Source organism: Lactuca saligna, chromosome 8 (genome assembly GCF_052625555.1).
Source record: "Lactuca saligna cultivar CGN05327 chromosome 8, ASM5262555v1, whole genome shotgun sequence".
Classification (NCBI taxonomy): Eukaryota; Viridiplantae; Streptophyta; class Magnoliopsida; order Asterales; family Asteraceae; genus Lactuca; species Lactuca saligna.
In genome coordinates this window covers 94275891-94297874 of record NC_136424.1, presented here as the reverse complement: position 1 = coordinate 94297874, position 21984 = coordinate 94275891, and the positions used below count along the sequence as shown (strand labels likewise).

The 21984-nt window shown below is 34.0% G+C and overlaps 3 protein-coding genes and 1 pseudogene across 4 annotated transcripts; 2 read left to right on the top strand and 2 right to left on the bottom strand.

Annotated features, from left to right (window-relative positions):
- Positions 1-2529: 2529 nt before the first annotated feature.
- Positions 2530-5852, top strand: LOC145009106 (protein NRT1/ PTR FAMILY 8.1-like; annotated as a pseudogene). The gene is made up of 5 exons (XR_013663740.1): positions 2530-2658; positions 3308-3451; positions 3550-3776; positions 4010-4542; positions 4965-5852. The product of XR_013663740.1 is annotated as a protein NRT1/ PTR FAMILY 8.1-like (transcript).
- On the bottom strand, positions 5832-7767 carry LOC145009107 (uncharacterized). Its single transcript, XM_078967770.1, has one exon. It carries the CDS (start codon positions 7618-7620, stop codon positions 6028-6030), a length of 1593 nt encoding a protein of 530 aa, XP_078823896.1. The 5' UTR covers positions 7621-7767; the 3' UTR covers positions 5832-6027.
- Positions 7768-12587: 4820 nt separating this feature from the next.
- PHS2 (alpha-glucan phosphorylase 2) lies at positions 12588-18164 on the top strand. Its single transcript, XM_078967447.1, has 16 exons — positions 12588-12721; positions 13799-14043; positions 14211-14390; positions 14467-14643; positions 14726-14811; positions 14887-15076; positions 15342-15434; positions 15529-15710; positions 15808-15925; positions 16026-16154; positions 16270-16488; positions 16596-16799; positions 16882-17040; positions 17113-17376; positions 17471-17661; positions 17828-18164. The coding sequence occupies exons 2-16, from the start codon at positions 13834-13836 to the stop codon at positions 17952-17954; spliced, it is 2529 nt and encodes an 842-aa protein (XP_078823573.1). The 5' UTR covers positions 12588-12721; positions 13799-13833; the 3' UTR covers positions 17955-18164.
- Positions 18165-19574: 1410 nt separating this feature from the next.
- On the bottom strand, positions 19575-21346 carry LOC145013118 (uncharacterized). Its single transcript, XM_078971927.1, has 4 exons — positions 21052-21346; positions 20475-20567; positions 19924-20061; positions 19575-19844 (listed from the first exon to the last, which is right to left on the bottom strand). Exons 1-4 carry the CDS (start codon positions 21289-21291, stop codon positions 19803-19805), a joined length of 513 nt encoding a protein of 170 aa, XP_078828053.1. The 5' UTR covers positions 21292-21346; the 3' UTR covers positions 19575-19802.
- Between the last annotated feature and the right edge of the window lie 638 nt (positions 21347-21984).

Sequence of the window (21984 nt, the reverse complement as noted above, 5' to 3'; positions counted from 1 at the left end):
CACCTGAATTTTTTTTACTGTTTTTAAGTTCCAGCATACCACTGATTGTAGCTTCACCACCGAGTGTTGCTTCGTTTTTCCGGGCAAGAACATGTTAGTTTGATCTATGTCACTTCTGAATATGGATTGTATGCATGTGGATATCTTAATCATTGTATGAATTTTGCATGTATATGTTAAACTGATGGAAACTATTGACTGTGAAATTGATAGAAACTATTGCATATTAGTTTGATTATTTTGATTTGTTTCAGTTGTTTGAATGTATATGTAAAATTGATGGAATCTATTAACTGTGAAATTGATGGAAACTATTGTATGCAGGAACATGTTAGTTTGATTAGTTTGATATGTTTCACTTGTTGATCATGTATAAATTGATGAATTTATATGTAAATTAATATGTTTCACTTGTTGATCATGTATAAATTGATGAATTTATATTTAAAATTGATATATATATATATATATATATATATATATATATATATGTGTGTGTGTGTGTGTGAAACTGTTGTATGTTTGTAATGAATTTATATGTAAAATTTAAGAATGTTTATATGAATTTAGATGTAAAATTTGATGTATATATCTGCATTTTATAATATATATATATATATATATATATATATATATATATATATATATATATATATATATATATATATATATATATATATATATATAAACTAGTATCATAAAAAATATGTTTTTTCTCAAAAAAAAAAAATAGGGACGACGTGGACTAATTGCGACGACACATAACTCCGAAAAGTTTTGTCGGAAAAACTATGGCCGGTGGCCGGAATATCAATAGAGACGACATCAATAGCGACGTTACAGGAGTATTAGAGACGACCGTATTTGCGACGAAAAATGAGTATTAGCTACGAGGTAAAAACGATGACCCTTTAGAGACGACATGTCGTCGCTACAGGTATTAGCGACGTCGAGAGGTCATCAATTGCGACGACATGTGTCGCCGCTAAAGGCTATAGTTTTTGTTGTGATATATGTGTGTGTTCTATGGAAAATACATTATTAGGATAATACATGTTGAAACTAATGAAAACATGATACCACATTAGTTTAGAGTAAACTACATAAATAAATAACTATTACAGTACATTACTTATGATTAAAAAATAAACACGTATCACTTGATCATTGATTTCAGCATATGTTGTCTTAATTATGAATTTTCTATTGAAACCACTTCTCTCTCTCTCTCTCTCTCTCTATATATATATATATATATATATATATATATATATATATATATATATATATATATATATATATATATATATATATATTATTTGTTTAAAATTACAAACACATAAAAATAACATAGAAGCATATAGGAGAATATGATTACTAATGAATTTGGAAGTAATGAGGGTTGGTGCTTTTATTTTGTAAACAATTTTGCTTTAAGTTATTTGTATGATAAGGCGAACTTATGTTGATAACTTAAACTACTATATTTATATATAAAGTTTATGTACAAAATCTTATAATATAAGTAATTAAATTTAGTTTAATACATAGAACTAAAAATACATAATATTAAAAATATTAATGTTAATAAAACTGCACAAAAACCACATAAATCGTCCTTACCAAACCACACCATATAACGCGGTTTGAAACATTCACAATACGATTTGCGGGTTGATACAAAACCGCACTGCAAACACCACTGTAAATTAAGTGTTGGGACAGGGAAGAGATTTGTAATCGGAGGAATGGATGTTCTCACCGTCTCATTCTATGTAAGCTCCATGTATCGCTCTTTGTATCACTTTTGTATGGTTTTCTTAGCTACTTGCTATTCGAGTAACTTTGCTTTAAAAAAATAAAAAATTAAAAAAATTAAAAAAAAAAAAAAAAAAAAAAACCCTTCTCTCTTAACTCATATTAATGTATCTAACCCCTTAATGCTTCAAAATACAAAATATTAATTCATATCTTGATCTAAGTCAATTTACCCGCAAGATATGCAAACCCTTCCAATATGTTGATCTCATTAATCTTCTCTAAATCCTTGTAGTTTAACATTTTATGTGATTTTGGACTCCTTGAACTTTCTTTCTCTAAGATTTTCTCTCTATATATCAAAATCTACGACGAAACCAAAATGAGACAATACAGTAGTATATCATTTTCTCATATCTATACATTTTTGACGAATATCGTATTCAAAATTATAAAGTAACAATTGTATATATGTAACATTTTTATCCTTAATAACATGAACTGGATAAAAATTAGTGAACACATAAGTTCTTAACAAATGATTATTTATATCTTTAAAAAAATTAAAGAATTAACCATTCGTATCACAAAATAACCATATTAAAATACCATTTATTTTGTAAAGTCATTTTTTGAGAAATTCGTTTTTTTTTTTTTGTTTTTACATAATGATATCATCATCTTTTATTATCCAAAAAAACACGTATGCAACAATTTTGTAAAACATATATTTGCCAAAAAGAAACAAATGTATGCTAATAATTGGAGAGGTTGCACTGCATTTGCAGCAATGGCGCCAGTATCATCGTCTTCGTATTCCATCACTCAACATACCAACCACATCTTTTCTCTCTCTTCACCCATTCATGGCGCAAAATTCTCCTCCCCTCATCACTTCAGGTCTTCCGACTTTTGATACCTTTTTTTTTCTCAGAAATATGTGTGCTTTCTCTCTGTTTGATTTGACTTTGGGCGAAATGTAGCAACTGTTTGCTGAATACTTCTACTAAATTTGCGTACACATCCACTTCAGATGCGTTGTATTATTTACTTTGCATTTCAGACGTGTTGCTTCCAGATGCGATTTCATACTGATTTTGTTGTTAATTTAGGGTCCCTGTTTGTATTTCATATATATTACGTAAATTGTATAGCGTACATCTTCTAGGGTTTGCGGAGTTTGTATGAATCGCATTCTGGTTTTGAAGTGCAAAATGTGAATTGGTTCCAGAATGTAGCTCCTTCGTGTTCAGTGCAATGAATTTAGCTTCCTCAAATCTAGTATTCTTTTCCTTTCTCTTTCTTCAAATTTGCATCTGATTTTATAAACAGAACCAGTATATAACTAACTGCATTTCCCCCAAAATTTTGCTAAGTTTTTGGATGCAAAGATGAGGTTTTGAAGTTGATTCTTATTATCTTATAGCACCTGTTCTTATCTTACTATGATTATGTTAATAATCCAGTGACTTTTAAACTACTACAAATGATCAGTTTAGGCTATTTACTTGATTTTAGAAATGATTTGACTCTTACTTATCTCATCTAGATGATGAAAGCAAAACTTATGTTTTGCTTGAGACCAAAGGAGAAGATTGTGTGTTGTACACTAGAGATGAAACAGTGGATTACCTCAACAGCCCAGCTAACAAGTTAAAAACAGGAAACTGGAAAGCATGTTTCTTTGTAGTTGGTACTTACATACATCCACTTTCATATTTTCTTTATCCATTTATGTATATATGAAAGAAAATACCACTACTTAAAAAGATTTTGTAACACTTATTGCAGCAACTGCAAGTCTTGAAAGATTGGTGTTTTTTGGGATGAGTTCAAATTTGTTGCTGTATTTTAAAGCTTGAACTCAATCAACAGTTCAACACAGTGCTACAGCCTCAAGAAATTTATCAAATTGGACTGGGGCTTGCTACATTGCCCCATTATTTGGAGCATTTGTTGCTGATGGCTATATTGGAAAATACTGGACAATAGCAACCTCTTCTATCTTGTATGCCATTGTAAGTCTACTTATTTAAGTTTCTTTTTTTTACAATAAACATGCTTTATAACAGAACAGTCATTTGTTATTTAATATCACTTCTATACACAAGGGTAAAATGGTCACTTACTCCAATTCAGACCGTTGGTTCAATCCAGAAAAACAAATAGTTTGTATACATCACATTATACTCCTATTACAACATAATGAAATCACAAATAAGTTAACCACTATTCTATTATTTAATTTTAGGGGATGACATTGTTGACATTATCAGCTACAATGCCTCAACTAATGCCAACATGCTCCAAAACAAACATTTGTGATGCAACAAAAGCTGAAACCATAGTGTGCTTCACAGCGCTTTGCTTGGTAGCAATTGCAAGTGGAGGAATCAAGGCATGTGTGTCGGCTTATGGAGCACAGATCAATTTGATGATAATGACAAGGCTGAAAAAAAGCTCAAGAGTTCTTTTTTTAATTGGTATTATCAGATGATGAATATCGGGACCCTTGTTGCTTGTTCGTTGATAGTATGGGTACAAGATAATGTGGGTTGGGATTCCTACTTTAGCCATGGGAATGTCCGTATTTTGTTTCTTTTCTGGTACTTGGTTTTATAGGAAACATAAACCCAAAGGTAGCCCTTTCACACGTTTCTTCCAAGTGGTTGTTGCTTCTTTTAGAAAGAAAAGAATCAACATCCCACCGGATTCATCGCTTTTGTATGAGATTCATGATCATGCTAATTCTACAACTAAACTTAATCATACAAGAAATTTCAGGTTGATATCTATTCTCTAAACTCTAATAAAGTGGACAAAATCTGTAACATCCCCAAATGCACCTACCAAGATGTTGTACTGTTTTCGCTCAAGCACGCTTAACTATACAGTTCTCATGGGATCTGATGCCCTCACGGTCTTAAAACGTGTCTTGAAAGGATAGTACCCACCACCCTCGTAAGTTGTTTTTTGAATGACTTTCTGTCTATGTGATATGTGAGATTGGTGATAAGGGTGTGGATACCTTTTCTTTCCATGATGTGTTTTAAAGTTGTGAAGGCAGCAGATCCCATGAGAACTCTACATTACTTAAGTGTTCTTGGGCAATAGCAAATCCCAGGGAAGTACTCGTGTTAGGTTACCCTCTTGGTACGTGCGTATGGGGATGTTAATCTTATACGGTTGAACTTTCTTGGTTTTAGATTTTTAGACAAAGCGGCAGTGAAGCTCCCCCACGGATCACACAAAAGGATCAACGAACCCATGGAGTCTTTGCACAGTTACCCAAGTTGAAGAACTGAAAACCGTATTACGTCTACTACCGATTTGGATCACAGGCATCATATTCAGCACCATACGTGGCCAAATAGACAATCTATTCATCCTACAATGCTTGTTCATGGATACCCAAATCCCTAACACAAGTTTCAAAATCCCACCAGCCTCAATAGGTACATTTGGTACCCTAAGCGTCATAATCTGGGTCCCACTTTACGACCAAATCATCGTCCCACTTGCCCGAAAACTCACCTGTCACCCAAACTGACTAACCCTGCTCCAATGAATAGGAACTGGCCACTTCATTTCAATCTTTTCAATGTCAACAGCCGGAATCTTGGAACTCGTTAGACTAGACATCGTTAGAAGACACAATTACTATGAAACCAAACCTGTCCCAGTCTCCATATTTTGGCAGGTTCCACAGTTTTTAATTATTGGTTGTGCGGAAGTGTTTACACTTGTGGGACAGATGGAGTTTTTTAATGAGGAAGTGCCTGATTCAATGAGTAGTTTGGGGTCAGCTATGCGACTAATGACGATTGCTTTAGGGAGTTATTTCAGTTCTTTACTTGTGAGTGTTGTTATAAAAGTGACTACCGAAGGTGGTGGGCCAGGTTGGATTCCGGATACTTTGAATTATGGGGAATTACACAAGTTTTTTTGGCTTTTGGGTGGTTTGAATGTGGTGAATCTTGGGGTTTTTGTGGTTGTTGCTAAGTGGCATACAAGTAAAAACTCATATATCGTGAGAATGTAATTCCTTTGTATTTGTATTTGTTAGTTAGTAATTAATCATCAAATCTGTAATATATTAAGAGTAAAACTTCAACTTATATTATTGCATCAAAATAAAGCACCAAGCATAAGAACACTAAGATTATGCTATGCTTTTTGCAAATAAACAAAGAAAAGAAGAACAAATTAACAAGCTCTACAGGGCTATGCTACATTGATACTCCTCTTAAAGAGTTGGTGAGAGTACCTCTAAATATTCGCCATTGGTGGAAGCAGTTTCTTCCTGGACTTCACAAATGGTGGCAGATGCAGCTTTAGCAAACTGCTGTCAAGATCACTCATAGAATGCCTACCACCTTCTTCACCAATGTGATGTAATTCACTTTTGTTTCTTGAACCCACATAGCTACTATTTCTAACTAGTTTACCACTTGAATTTGAATCCCCTTTGTCAACTCCATTGATGTCATTGTTTTGATTCAAACAAACTCCATTGATAGAATCTTTGTTACCTTTGTCGCCAGGTTTGTACTTATAGCTCCATAGATTAGACATCTTTCTCCATCTATTACCCATTTCCTTTTTCTGCCCCTTCTTAACTGTAGTAGAAGTAGAAATGGATCCATTTGAAGCTTTAACAGAACTCAAATGCCAATCTTTTAACTCTCTCTCGGTTATCACCAACTTTGTTTCTTGACCATTTGAAGCAGATTTCATATCATCACCACGAAATCGTGTTGTTTTGGAACTAGAACTCTTCATTGAGCTTGAACTACTTTCTGTATTTGAAGAACAAGTGTCGGAATTAAACTGAGCTGATGTGCCAGAGCTTGAACCCTCTTCCTTGATCCGTTGAACTTGTTGATTACTCACTGTGATTCCGGTGTTTACAGGAGGCAACATGAGATCATCAACGATGGGGAGCATAGGTGTAAGCCGAGGGATTGTTCTTGCAATCATGTATCCATCCCAAGAAGCCCTATGTTCTTCGTATGAAAATCGTGGATCTTCTACAGACATACGATGTACATCAATGGAGAATCTAGGTTCTGTATCGCAAGATCTTCTTCCCAGTACATAGCTTGGAAGCTCAGATTGGATTTGAGGATCCTTAGATTGCTCCAAATTTGATCTGTTATTATCAGCTCCGGCATTGCAGACCTCGATTTGCTTCTTCTCCTTATGCTTTTGCCTCCATTTCCGTAGCTTCTGACTGAAACCCGAAGCTGCATCCCAGAAATTCCTCTTTTTGTTCTGCAACTCCATTTCGATATGTTCCTTCATCGTTCTCAAATCCGTTTCCTCTCCGATCTCATCCCGCACAAACAAATCATCTGAAATCCTAACTCCACTGGAACCACCATTATCTTCGTCTATCTCTAACAGCTGCTCTGGAATGCCGGAAAACCCTATATTCTTTGATTGAACCTTCACAGGTCCATTCCGTCCGATCTTCGTATCATCGATGTCGAACAGATCCGATAGCCTATTACAACCCCTTACATCACACGACTTCCGCCGCAGATCCAGACTCGATCCATTCAAAACCTCACATTTCTCAGCCGCTACAGACTTGCTCCGTCTTAGTTCAGGTACAGCTCCTGACGATGAAGCACCGGCATGGCCTCTGGTCCGGCGACTTAAGGGGAATGAGATAATAGTTTCACGTTCAAGCTCAAGTTCGAGTTGATCGGTAGAAGAGTCTAGACCGGCGAGGCGATCTCGTAGACACAATGCGCAGAAATTGGTGACAGGTTCATTAGGATGGCGATGACAGGCGGAGCGACGGCGAGTGCGGGTCCGGTTTCGGACGTGGGTACGGATTTGGTGATCCAGCGGCATTAGAAGAATGTAATCAGGTAATGTGCCTCAACAACTGAGAAATGGCGCCTTAAATGGATCGAAGGAAAACACCCTCTCACTCTCACTGAGTCACTGCTGTACTAGTGGTTTAGTACCAGAATAGATAGAGAACAAGAGAGATGATGACGAAAGGGGATCCTGTAGAAACCCTAGTTAAACCTCGGAATAAAAGTAAATCATGGTAATTAAAGCTAAAGTTGATTACATACATTAAAGTTTTAAGTTTTGAGTTCGAGGTCTTTTTTTCTTAATTCGATAAAATGCTAATTGATTGATCATCCATAAAACAAATGTACCAAGAAATGCATACAAATAAATGAGACATCAAAGTAATTGTAAAAGTGTAACTATAATGATGTCTATGATATTTTAGAAAAAGGATAATACGTATACATATTTTTCACCGTTTAACAAATGGATTTTGTTGTGATTGATGTTATGAATTAGGTTAATCGGTTAATTGATCAAATTGGATGGGTGATCAAACTATCAAGCAGTGACTATATTTTGAACAAATAGAGTTACTTACATATATGGCTATCTTTTTTTTTTCAATATTAAAGAATGATTACTTACCTTTGCAAATTTCGCGAGTGGGTTTGTCCTATACAGCAACTCATTTATTTTTCTGACCTAATTTCTTACAAATTAATTAATATTTGCACTTCTAAGCATTAAATTCTTTTTACCAGTGGAAGTTAGAACAATTGGTTAAGGTGATATGTTGTTTGGAGCTTTTGAGTTGGATTATTACAACTCTCTCTTTTTTTTTTTTTTACAATCAGAAACAAACAAGAACTCATGACTTTTAGCCATGGTGAATGGGGTGTTTCGGCATGTAAACATCTACGTGGAGGGGATTATCGTGCGTGGACACCACCCTCAATAGGCAGGGTCAGTCCAAACGTATATGCAGTCATGGGATAAAATAAAGAAATTATCCCTTAAAGATAAATATAATAAAGATTCAAAAAAATATCATTTATTCTTTATTATAAACGCATTCAATTAGCAATAAAAAACAAGTTAAATTGTTTATTTTTTTAGTTAGTTTGAATTTGAACTAACTTTAGGCCCTAAAATCATTTAGGTAATAATTTTTTTTATATATATACACTATATAGCCCATAAATTATGCCCCCCCTAGAGACGTGGGTCATGGGCAATCGTCCGGGTTGCCCACCGTCTAGACCGGTCCTGCCAATAGGTGTAAATGTGGTGAGGATTGAAAGTGGTCATGGGTTCTCACAACCAATCAAAAAATGTCTCCAAATCATTTATCTGTTTCTCTCTATCTCTCTTTTTGTTTTCTCTTTTTCTCTCTTGTTCTTTAGTGAACACCATCTCCATTGCTAGTAAACATGTAGTGGAGTGGATTTTTAGATGATGCGGCAGCCTAAAACGCGTAATAATCTCAAAACCATACCTCTTAGCCGTAGCAAAAACAAGATTTTTAGGATTAGAACTCATGACCTCCATGAAATGGCCATCATATGCTAAATAGTTACTTGCAAATAAATAAATCCAAATCCTTATAAGTAATAAATCAGGTTTGTGTATTGTTTAGAGTTTAGAAAAACGTGACTTCCAAGGTTACAACTTGTGGCCTCTATCATAAGGACAATAAACATTGTGACTTCCAAGGTTATAACTTGTGGCCTCTATCATAAGGACAATAAACACTAACCAGTTATGCTAGGTTGTTGTTGTCAAATAAAAATGTTGTGCCCATTAAAATAATATAAGGTGTTGTTTGTTTTTATGAAGCGAAAATTCGTGAAGTCTGCGGACCATCTCTGCAATCCTCTGTAGCATAAGAGGTGGAACAAACAGCTGCAGCCCATAATAAGAAGCATGTTTGTTTTTTAACATCTCCAGTAAACTGAAATTTAAATAAACTAATTTTATAAACTGAAAATAGTTTTCAACACCGAAATTTAAATAATTCTAGTCTTAAAATATTGAAAGATGACTAAAAAGAAAATGTAAAAAACAAAAATATAAAAGAAGCTAAAAACTTTATTCTATAAAAAAACTAATTTTAAAAACCATAAAAAAGAAAATAATAAAAAAAAAATAAGAAAGAATTGAAAATGATATCTACAAAGTTCGTAAAAAAATTACACACATTAAAAAAGATGAAATTGAACTGAAAATATTATTAACAGAAACGGTAAAAAAATTAAAGTTTTTTTTTAAACCAAGTTCAAAAAAATTTGTGGAAACTATAATAAAAAATTGTATCAAATCTGTAAATAAAGTTAAAAAAAAAAATCTAAGTTTAAAATTAAAAAAAAAAAAAAAAAAAAAAAGTTAAAAAAAATAACTTATACCAAAATTCTAAAAAAACAATTCAAAAAAATGAAAGCTGAAGACGTAAGTCAAGTGCTGCGCCACGAAGCACACGCACAGAGGTTTTGCAGTCTGAAGTCTTCCAAACTACTGCGAGAGTGAAAGTGATGCGTGTGTGTTGTGTCGCGCAGCAGAAAGTGGTTTGAAGAGGTTTTTTAAAAGCACAAACAGCATCTAAATCCCGCATGGGTATTCTTTGAAAAAAGAGACTTCAAAGAATATAACTCGAGACATCTAGCATAAGAACCATAGATACGTACTAGACGTGCTAAATAATTACTCGCAAAAAATCCAATGCTCGCTAATGGTAATTAATTTGTGAGGTATTATGTTAGAAAATGTAAAAAAGTTGTGTAAGCCAGGCCTCTTAGGCCCATTCAAACTCAAAGAAGAGGATACGTGCATAACCATCCATATCATTAAATACTATGGATTTCTAAAAAGGGTTATTATCATTGTAGCCCAACAATGTTTCGTATTTGTTTAAATGGTCCTTCGTGACTTTTTTTTTCCTTTAAAGGGTACAAATTCATGTTTTTAGAGTTTAAAAAGTCTTTTTAAAAAAATAAAAGGGTCACCCATTAATAATGACCGAGACCCTTGCTGATGATAAGCATCCTCGAATCCATGCTCGCCATTTAGCCCTAAATTCCATTTGTTGCATGGTTGAGTCTAGGAACTCCCAACTAAGACTATCGAAAGCCTTTTCAAAGTCCACTTTTAAACGTGAAAGCTTTCTTTTTATTCTTCTTTAACCAGCTAATGACTTCATTAAGGATAAGAGGCCCATCCAGGATATTTCTGTTTTTAATGAAAGTTGTTTGTGTTGTGTTGACCACAAAATGTACCACCTTTTTCAACCGTTTAGCTAAGACATTTGAGATTGTTTTATATAAACATCCGATTAGGCTGATAGGACGGAAATCGTTTATCGTGATCGGGTCTTGAACCTTTGGAACAAGAGTGATAAAGGATGAGTTACATCCTTTTTCTATGAGCCGTGTAGCTTCAAAATGCTTCACTGCAAGGTAGAAATCACCACCAATCACCTCCCAATGTTTTTTTAGAAAAGCGAAAGAGAATTCGTTAGACCCTGGAGCCCTGTCCGAGCCACACGCCCAGATAGCTGATTTGATTTCTTCGAGAGAGAAAGGCTCTTCTAAGAACTCAATCGCATAGGGGGGGAAGTTCCATGAATTTTGAGCTGAGAAATTTAGGGCGCGATTTAATAGGCTTAGCGAATCTCTCGGCAAGGTGCTTAATTACCCTCTCCTTGATGTCAGCAGGATCGGTTATCCAGAAACCATTTTCCTTAATACCGTTTATCCTCTGAGATCTTTGGTGCTTATTAATCTAACCATGGAAAAATGCACTGTTCTCATCACCTTCTAGAGCCCATTTGGTTCTAGACTTTTGCTTTAGGTCCTCAATGCGCCCGGATTCGATTTCCATGATTTTTTTGGTAAGCATTCTGTCGACTTTTAAGCAATTCATTATTAACCAGTCTCTTCTCAGCCAAGAGGTCAATGTCGTTTATTTTGATTGTAAGCTCCTCCATCTCCTTTCTAGCTTTCCCAATAACTTCCTACCTCCACGACTTAATGGTACCAATCTATTTTATAGTTTCGCTCAACAAAACAAATCATGTATGTCTATCAGTAACTATTTATTATGATTTTTTTCGTTACTATGATAACCAAGTAATTCATGTGGTCCACGCCAACATCAATTTTTACACAGTGATGATTTGAGATTTAAACAACCCCAGGTTCGAAACGTACAAGTATTAATATTGGGTAATGAAAATGCAGTTTAAGAAAAAACCATGTATTTTTGCCATCAATTAGTAGATTACATTTTTGGGGAAGGATTAATGGATCATGTGATTGAAAAGCAAGCAAGAAGTAGCAATGGAGTCCACGCCATGTCCCCGGGCCGGCTATTCCGTGAACACAACTCACGGCGAGCCCGTGATAAGATGGTTTTATTTGCACTAAAACCCCCCTCATTGTTTATGAAATTAACAAATTTAACCTTCAATTTCACCATACACAAATTTTCCACGAAATAAAGACCATATCAGTAGAAGTTTCCATTCCTTTTCAATCTTATTAGCATGATTACAAAAGCATATATAAATTAATTTGCATACGTAATATTTATTTGAAATTTAGTATGACGTTTTATTATTATATTATCGAGTATTTTGGACGTATGAATAATAGTTAATATATTTAGTATACTCTGTACTATATTCTTCTAATAGTCGGTTTGAAAAGCACTTCAAACAATGGAAGCTGCTACTCTTACATGTATATGACTTGTTGTCTCGAGTCATGGAAGCTTACTGTAACAAACTCTAAAGCTTAAAGGATCAATGGATATGGTATTTTTGAAAACACTAGGGGGTATAATGATCATTTACGGAATCTCAAGGGCTTAAAATGAGAATCGCAAAAACTTTATGCGAACTCGGATCTCTATGCTATTCAATCTTGTTATGCGCGCTTTCACTTTCCTTACAACGAACTCCCACGTGTCATCCCACACGTGCCACGCGAAATATCACATATTTATAATTTCTCAGCTCACTGAAAATATCATCGTCGTCTTCACTTTCGACCACCACACAATCATACGTGATCTCACCGACTTCCATTACTTATCTTCTCGCTTTCTCTTTCACACACACATTACACATTGCAGAAGACTACGCATATTCCATCGGGTACTTTTCTAAAATCGCTTTTTGGAACTTTCCATCAAAATATCTGTTTGATTTTTGCTATTAATAGACTTGTTTGTCACTATAGTTTCAAATTTGAGACTACATTGCAATCCCTGAGAGGCTTTTGCTTTTTTTTTTCTGTAAGTGTAGTCGACGATTGATTACACTGTGTAAGTGCTTTTGACCTTAACTCCGAGTTATAATTATCTAGTTTGTTTTTGTTAGTTCTTTTGTGATTGACTTGGTAGTTTGCTATATTTCTATATCATTTTTCCAATTTGATTTCGCTTGAGCTTGGGTTTGTCATATGTATCTCCCAGCGGTTTATGAAAATCTCAACAATATTTGTTTCGGATGTGCCCCAAAAATTACTAGCATTCGTATATTTTTTTATTTTTTTGTGAAATTCGGAGTTAATATTTTTATATACCCACAATCATTGTATGCTAATCGCTTATTTAGTTAACGAAAGGTGTTTCAGGCTTTTTATTGAGCTATCAACGTCGTATTGAGTGAAACCTGCAATTCTAGTGTGATGAGGTGTATCATTTTTGACTTATGGTAAACATAGACTTCTGTAGTGTTTAGAATTTTGGATGCGGGTTCAAATTCAGTTGAGTGTTTCAAGAAAAAAGATTATGATTATGATTTTGGGCTTATCGAATGTTATAAGTTCTATTAATTGATTACCTAATTATCAATTGATTACCAGATTTGAAGACTAGTGCACAATTACCTAACTATCCATTAACTTCTGTCAATTGATTATATGATTGACTCTATATTCTTGTCTGTAATATAACTTACCGAGTTACCATCTTAGTAGATCATTCATTATCTTTGTAGTTGTTGCTATTTGCTTTAGCAATACCTTATACGGAAAAGATCCAACATATATATTCCATCATATCATTGTTACAAACTCAATTAGTACACACCTTTTTTGAATCTTCAAGGACCACAACTTTGCATGATTCTATTACTTTATTGTCATACAGATAGCTCTTTTCCAGTATCTTCAATCAAGTCTCCTTATTTGTTCATCCCTAATTCCCCTCCTTCCCAACAACTTTGCAGTATATAAAGTAGAATAGTCTCTGGAAATTCCAGGGATGGAGACTACCACAAAGTCCAATGGTGATGCCAATAAGACCCCTGATAAGATCCCTGTTGCTGCTCACCCTCTAGCAGAAGATCCAACAGATATTGCATCCAATATCAAGTATCATTCTCAATACAGTCCACATTTTTCTCCTATCAAATTTGAGCCTGAGCAAGCATACTATGCAGCTGCAGAAAGTGTTCGTGATCGCCTGATACAAGTAAAAATATTCATCCTTGAAGTTGTTATCATATCATAAGTCATAACTCGTTCATAATCATACATGTTACATTTTTTTTTCTTTGATCTTCTGAAAGTTCTCAAAAAAATATGTTTATCTATCTTCTGAACTAATCATGCTTCTTTTTCTGTTCACTGCTTCTTCAGCAATGGAATGAGACTTATCTTCATTATCACAAAGTTGATCCAAAGCAAACATACTACTTATCCATGGAGTTTCTTCAAGGGCGAGCATTGACTAATGCCATTGGGAATCTTGATATTCAAGATGCATATTCCAGTGCTTTGAACAAACTGGGACATGAACTTGAAGAAATAACTGAGCAGGTAATTCTTTAAAATCTTTCTAACATGATTAATCTGTTCTATTTTTTTTTAAACTATTGCATTATAACAATTGTAGGAGAAAGATATGGCACTTGGGAATGGTGGTTTAGGGAGACTTGCATCTTGCTTTTTGGACTCCATGGCAACTTTAAACCTACCAGCATGGGGGTATGGTTTAAGGTACAGGTATGGCCTCTTCAAACAGAGCATTTCTAAATCAGGGCAAGAAGAAATGGCAGAAGATTGGCTCGAGGTGCGGACCCCACCCCACCTTAGATTTCCATTTTAATTATTTTTTTACAATTAATCATTTCTAATTCTCTTTACTATTTCAGAAGTTTAGTCCTTGGGAAGTTGTCAGGCATGATGTTGTGTTTCCTGTCAGATTCTTTGGTCGTGTTGAAGTCCTCCCCACAGGATCGTAAGCACAACTACAAATATCTTGTTTTGACTTTGACTTTGACTTTGACTTTGGCTTTGGCTAAATATGTTGCAGCCGAAAATGGGTTGATGGAGAGGTTCTACAAGCCCTAGCATATGACATCCCAATTCCTGGATACAAAACTAAAAACACAAATAGTCTTCGCCTTTGGGAGGCCAAAGCAAGTGCTCAGGACTTCAACTTGTTTCAGTTTAATGATGGACAATATCAGTCTGCTGCTGAGCTACATGCTAGAGCTCAACAGGTGGGGAAATTGCCATAAATAGCAACATACTTTACTCTCATTACCAATATGGGCAATGTACTTTCTCTTTTACCTATTATCTTATAAAGAATTGTAAGTATGTTGATATTAATAAAGTATGTTGCCTATATTAGTAAAAAGAGTAAAGTATGTTTCCTATATTAGTAAAACCTAATCACATTTTAAATCATATTTTCCCAATTTGACAGAAAGTTCGTATCTTTTTATCATGGAAATGCTATAACTAAAATTTTTTTATCTCCAGATTTGTGCTGTTCTTTATCCTGGAGATGCTACAGAAGAAGGAAAACTTCTTCGACTAAAGCAACAATTTTTCCTATGCAGTGCATCACTGCAGGTTTGACAATGTTTTTATTTTGCATTTGTGACAATCGATGATTTATAAGTATTAAAAGATAAGACAATAGAGTTTGAATGTTTATGTTTTTTAGGACATTATTTCAAGATTCAAGGAAAGAAAAGAAGGAAGAAAACGGGAGTGGTCAGAGTTTCCTACAAAGGTTGCAGTGCAACTGAATGACACACATCCTACTCTTGCAATACCAGAACTTATGAGATTGTTGATGGATGAAGAAGGGCTAGGCTGGGATGAAGCCTGGGATGTGACTTCAAGGTGCTTTATAAATTTTATAAAAAAAAACAAAAAACATGTTACTTTTTGCTTTGGGCCTTAAATAATAACAAAGAGGTTGATGTTGAGTGTTGACCAGGTCAATTGCTTATACAAATCACACTGTTCTTCCTGAGGCATTGGAGAAATGGTCACAAGTTGTGATGTCAAAGCTTCTTCCTCGCCACATGGAAATTATAGAAGAAATTGACAAACGGGTACTTAGTTTTAAATATGTTTTTTCTTTTCTTGAGTTTATAAATAACATATACTTGATTGGTGATTCAAATACAATATATATTTGTATAATTTATGCAGTTTATTGCGATGATAAAGTCAACACGTCCTGACCTTGAGAGTAAGATTTCTGATATGCGGATTTTGGATCATAACCCTAATAAGCCGGTTGTCCGCATGGCAAACTTGTGTGTGGTTTCTGGGCATACGGTATGATGTTTGAATACTATAAATGTAGGAAAAACCAACTAATTTTGTGTTTTTTTTAGGGATAGTTTAGGCTCCCATCAATTCAGCCGACTTGTTTTTTTATCTATTTTGACAGGTTAATGGTGTAGCACAATTGCACAGTGACATCTTAAAGGCAGAGTTATTTGCAGATTATGTGTCAATATGGCCAAACAAGTTCCAAAATAAGACCAATGGCATTACTCCTAGACGTTGGCTCAGATTTTGTAGTCCTGAACTTAGTCAGATCATAACAAAATGGTTAAAAACAGACAACTGGGTCACCAACCTAGACCTACTTGTGGGTCTGCGGGAGGTATGCTGCTTTCTATTTAATGTAAAAAAATGACCAAAATGCCCTCTACTGTGAGGATTTACATACTTCCTGCTGATTCATATCCTCTGTCTCTCTCTCTCCAAAAGTTTGCTGACAATCCAGAACTTCAAGCTGAATGGGAGTCAGCCAAGATGGCCAACAAACAGAGATTAGCACAGTACATACTGAAAGTAACAGGCGAAACAATTGACCCAAATACCCTTTTCGATATTCAAGTGAAGCGCATCCATGAATATAAAAGACAGCTGTTGAATATCTTGGGTGCTGTTTATAGGTACAAGAAACTAAAGGTACATTACGTTTCTAGTTAAATACTGAACGGATTAGATTGTATCATAGAAGAAGATTCTAGAACATTCCATACTGAAACAGGAAATGAGCCCTGAAGAGCGAAAAGCCACAACACCAAGGACAATCATGATTGGAGGGAAAGCATTTGCAACATATACAAATGCTAAAAGAATAGTCAAACTTGTGGATGATGTTGGTGCTGTTGTGAACACCGATCCTGAAGTTAATGAATACTTGAAGGTAAAAGTGGTTTCATATCTTTTTTTTTTTTTTTGTGAACTCATTTATTATTGTAATTTTGTATTATTGCAGGTGGTTTTTGTGCCTAATTACAATGTATCTGTGGCGGAGGTACTTATACCAGGAAGTGAGTTGTCACAGCATATAAGTACAGCTGGCATGGAAGCCAGTGGGACAAGTAATATGAAATTTGCACTCAATGGATGCCTGATTATAGGTACATTAGATGGGGCTAATGTTGAAATCAGGGAGGAAGTTGGAGAGGACAATTTTTTCCTTTTTGGAGCAACAGCAGATGAAGTTCCCAAGCTCAGGAAAGACCGAGAAAATGGACTGGTCAGAATACAAAAAAAAAAAAAAAAAAAAACATTTGGTTTGTGTATGGTTAATTATTAAATATTATAATTTATTTATTTTTCTGAATTTTCAGTTTAAACCGGATCCTCGATACGAAGAGGCTAAAGAGTTCATAAGATCAAAGGCGTTTGGAAACTATGACTACAACCCACTTCTTGATTCTCTAGAAGGGAACTCTGGGTATGGGCGTGGGGATTACTTTCTTGTTGGACATGACTTCCCAACCTACATAGACATTCAAGCTAAAGTGGATGAAGCATATAAGTAAACATCTCTCAAACCTTTTTATATATATATATATATATATATATATATATATATATATATATATATATATATATATATATATATATATATTTTTATAAATTAAAATGACCAAAATACCCTTTGCTTTACTGATTTTGTTATTGTGTTGCATTACAAATTACAGGGATAGGAAAAGATGGATAAAGATGTCGATTTTGAGCACAGCTGGCAGTGGGAAGTTTAGTAGTGACAGAACTATCTCTCAATATGCAAAGGAGATTTGGAACATACACGAATGCCCTGTGCCATAATAATAATAATTGCATAGTTCCAGCCTCCACCTCAAGTGGTAACATATTTTAGCTACTTTTTAGAAAGAATAGTGGCAAAGAAAGATGGTTGGATATAATAAATAAGTTTCGTTTCATGTTTATAATGTTTATTATGTATTATGTATTTTCCTATATTATGTAAATCAAGCACTTGGTATGCCTATAAGAGACCGAATTTGTTTGCATTTATTACCCCCTTGATCTTTTTATTTAGAGTAAATTATATTTATGACACTAAAAAATTTCTCTTGGTCCATATTTGAAGTTCTTGTAAAATGATTATTTTTTATTTAACTAGTGTGGTTAATTTTTGCAATTTTGTTCTAAAAAATAGTCATTTTACTTGAAACAAGGATCAAAATTGAAACAAAAACCTTAAATAAGTTTGCAAGAGAAAACTTTTTGAAACCAAAATTGAAGAAACCAACTATTGGGACTAAAAATGTAATTTACTCTTTTATTTATTTTTCCTTCTCGATGTTTTTTTTAATGGAAGCTACTATTACTAGTCTACTAGGGTTATGTTAAGATTTAGTTGAATGCTTATTGGACCTTTTCGGGATCCATCTAAACTAACTCCCTTCCCTAATAATAAACGAAACCTTCTTAGTTTTCTTTCTCTATATAACATGGAACCAATGAACAAAAACTCCAAAATTTACATGGTAAAATCAAATTCACCATAGCAACTGCCATTAGATCTATCTTTTTTTTTTTAACAACAAATAATTAAATACCTCTGTCTGGGATTGAATCCAGAACCTTCTAGTTAGTTGTTAGATTATGAACCTTCATGTTAGCCAAGTAGGCTAGCCCCAACTTACCATTAGATCTATCAAAGATGCAATAATAGCACAAATTATAACCTAACATGGATTAGACATCGAAGCACACTTACATTGAGGTTCTAATTTGTCTGTTGTAGGTTTAAGTAGCCACACATTGGTAGTGATTAAGTTAGCACCTCCGTCAGTTCACACACACAACAATTGGTCTTGGTGCAACAGTATTTCGGAAAAACCTTAAGGTTAGAACTCTAGAGAAATCGATCCAAGGAAAACAGAAGTAACACACCCTACAAACTCCTAGCCAAAATCTCCAACTTGAGAGGATGCATTTTGAGGCAAGGATCACATCTTTATATATACGCTAGTAACACAAGACTTTTTTTTTTATCAATTATCTCACATATAGCAACCATCAAAGTTCCGATTTGTACTTGCCTATGTTGCATCTCATGTGGCTTTGAGCTTGCATTATATGTTGAACATGCTTAGCTTTTGTAAAACCATTAACCGTGCTTTGGAACTTTTGGTGTTACTTTTGCCAACACCAGTGACTAACTAAGGACATAGAGATTTGACTTTGAAACTCATATCTATCACTTTGATAAACTTCATACATTGACACTTATTAACACTTTTATAACATCAAAACATATCTTCAATTCTTCCATAGTGCTTTAGATTTGTATCATGTCTATCCAAATGACATGGATTTACCTGGTATTCTTTTGTTGCATTCACAATTGTATTATGCATGTCTTAAACTATTAAGATGTCATGTCTTTTAATGATTGGTCCAATACCAACACTTGAATTTAGACATTGAATCTTACTAATATGAATCATTCCATGCTAGTGAAAAATCCAGCAGCAAGTTATATATATGTTTATAACAACACATTTTAGTTTCAATCCTCATAACAAAACTACACATAATCTTCAACTAGAAATAGAATACACCCACATTTCACAAAACTTGTTTCTCATCTACTTGTCTTGCTATTCGATTTCAACAATATCCGAAGCAATTAATTCATCCATTTCAATTATCGCTCCTTTGAGGTTTATCAGAGACAAAAGATCCCTGAAACAGAAAGTTCACCAAAATCTCTTTCAAATATTTATCTTTATAAAAATAAAATTAAAGTAAATTTCAGTTTTACCATATCAGCAGGTGCTGGGGTCCACTCATTAGTGGCTGGATTCCCCTTACATGAAGCATGATGAGCATTGTCAGATTCAGAGCCTAACTCAAACCCAGCCCTATTTGTGTCATCTACTTTGATAAACCCTGTTCCTGTCTGCAACGTCAACAATCATAATTTTGTAAACTTATAAGAAAAAACGCAACAAAAAAGAGGCAAATATGATGTTTTTATGCATTTTCTATAGTTATTCCTTATTAGGGCATTGTGCTTTACCTATTGTACTAGTCATTCCATTATATATTTTGCTTGCTGACATGGCAAATCTGATGTGGATACGATTATATTGACATGGAAAACCTGGTTTAAATTTTCTTTAAGAGCATATGTGCATCCAATGTGGACAATGACATGACAACAGAACCTTTTATTGTTGCTTTTTATTGCATTTGGCCCTTTTATTGTTTATATAGCGATAGAAAGCCAAATATAACGTTAAAGAAAAGTTAATGACACATTTTTATTAAGCTAAAAAGGGAAATATATTATGTTATTATAATATTATATACCGTGTGATGTTGCTTGTCAACACCATTAAGATCCTTGTAATATTCCGTCTCCACAAACTCATCACTCACTTCCTTACCTGTATAAACAATTTTCTGCAACAACAAAAAAATATATCATTCGAAGAAGAAAATTTTCCTTTATTTTGTCATTATTAAATGTTTTTAAAACATTTTTTGGATGAATTTGAAAAACACGCCCTAAAAGTGAACTTTTTATAGGTTTTTATGCATCCCTAGTAATTATGTGTACACCTAAAGCCCAAACGATAAAGTTTCAATTATTTGACAAGTCCAGTTGAATCAGGAGTATTTTAGACATTTGGTAATTAGTCTCAACATTTTTTATTTTTATCAGGGTCTGTTTAATTGAATAGAATGGAATGATTAGGGTAAACAAGTTATTATATTGTATGATATTTGGGAATAAAACGAAATTGAATATGATATTTGTAAATACAATTTGTAGTTCTTCTAATATCTAATTATATTTATACAATTGACTATTTACAAAACTAAAAAGTCAGAACATAATAAAAGCTTATGAAAACTGAAATAATATACAAAACAAAGAACAAACCTCAGAATTTTGTTCAAGATGTTGAAACTCTAGATACTCAGGGCTAACACCATCATCTTCATCGTTGGGCAAACCCAAACCATCAACATATTTCGTGGAATACTCACTGCGTTGTGGCTTCGTATGACGCCTGGGAGCTAACCCATCGAAATAGTCTCTTGTTTCTCCTTCGATCTTCGCCTCTTCCTCTTTCGACAAATGAGCATCGCTCCTGTTTGGCCTGCTGTTATCCGCTTCCATTTTATTAAATGTTTATGATTGACTTGATTTTTTTGAAGATTTTATAGAATAAAAAATAGCTTCGAAGATATTTTGCTCAATCAAATTATAAATATCTATCAATCGGAGATATTTTTTGGATTGGGGGTGGTTGTGCGTTTTGATTGATGAAAGTGAGAGATCCGGTGGATAATGAGTAGACCCTTTTTCTCTTCACGTTTTGGCGCCAATAGTCTGTCATGATAATAACCATGTGAATTTGGGTCCATGTTGGTACAGTGTAGGGGCATCACAATTCAAAAGATTTAAGTAGCTATTTTATGAAGAAAAAAACATCTCTTATATGCTTACAATGTAAAAAAAAAATCATATATGTTTTGTTTGTATAAAAACTAATGTTGTCAAGATCGGGATCCTATCTATTATCGTTTTATGGTTTGCAAGATCGGGATTGAGATCCTAAGATCCCACAAAATAAAATATAATTTTAATTTGTAATATTTAATCATTTAAAACATTTAATTTTTCGTTCAACATATATAAAATTTCAAAATGTTAGTCGTAAGTCACAATAAAAAATGATAAATGGTAGATTGGTAAAGAGTAAAATATATAAAGTGGTAAAAAAAAACTCATTTGCAAATATATATATATATATATATATATATATATATCAAGTGAAGGTAGGATCAGATTGGATCTCAATTCTACGAT

Excerpts from the sequence above, each read along its gene's own strand:
- LOC145013118 (XM_078971927.1), bottom strand. The coding sequence starts at position 21,291 with ATGGAAGCGGATAACAGCAGGCCAAACAGGAGCGATGCTCATTTGTCG. Across the intron at positions 20,062-20,474 it reads TTGACAAGCAACATCACACG|ACAGGAACAGGGTTTATCAA; the intron begins GTATATAATATT and ends TTGACGTTGCAG. Across the intron at positions 19,845-19,923 it reads CCCCAGCACCTGCTGATATG|GGATCTTTTGTCTCTGATAA; the intron begins GTAAAACTGAAA and ends TTTCTGTTTCAG.
- PHS2 (XM_078967447.1), top strand. The coding sequence starts at position 13,834 with ATGGAGACTACCACAAAGTCCAATGGTGATGCCAATAAGACCCCTGAT. Across the intron at positions 14,812-14,886 it reads GAAGTCCTCCCCACAGGATC|CCGAAAATGGGTTGATGGAG; the intron begins GTAAGCACAACT and ends AATATGTTGCAG. Across the intron at positions 15,435-15,528 it reads TATGCAGTGCATCACTGCAG|GACATTATTTCAAGATTCAA; the intron begins GTTTGACAATGT and ends TATGTTTTTTAG.
- LOC145009107 (XM_078967770.1), bottom strand. The coding sequence starts at position 7,620 with ATGCCGCTGGATCACCAAATCCGTACCCACGTCCGAAACCGGACCCGC.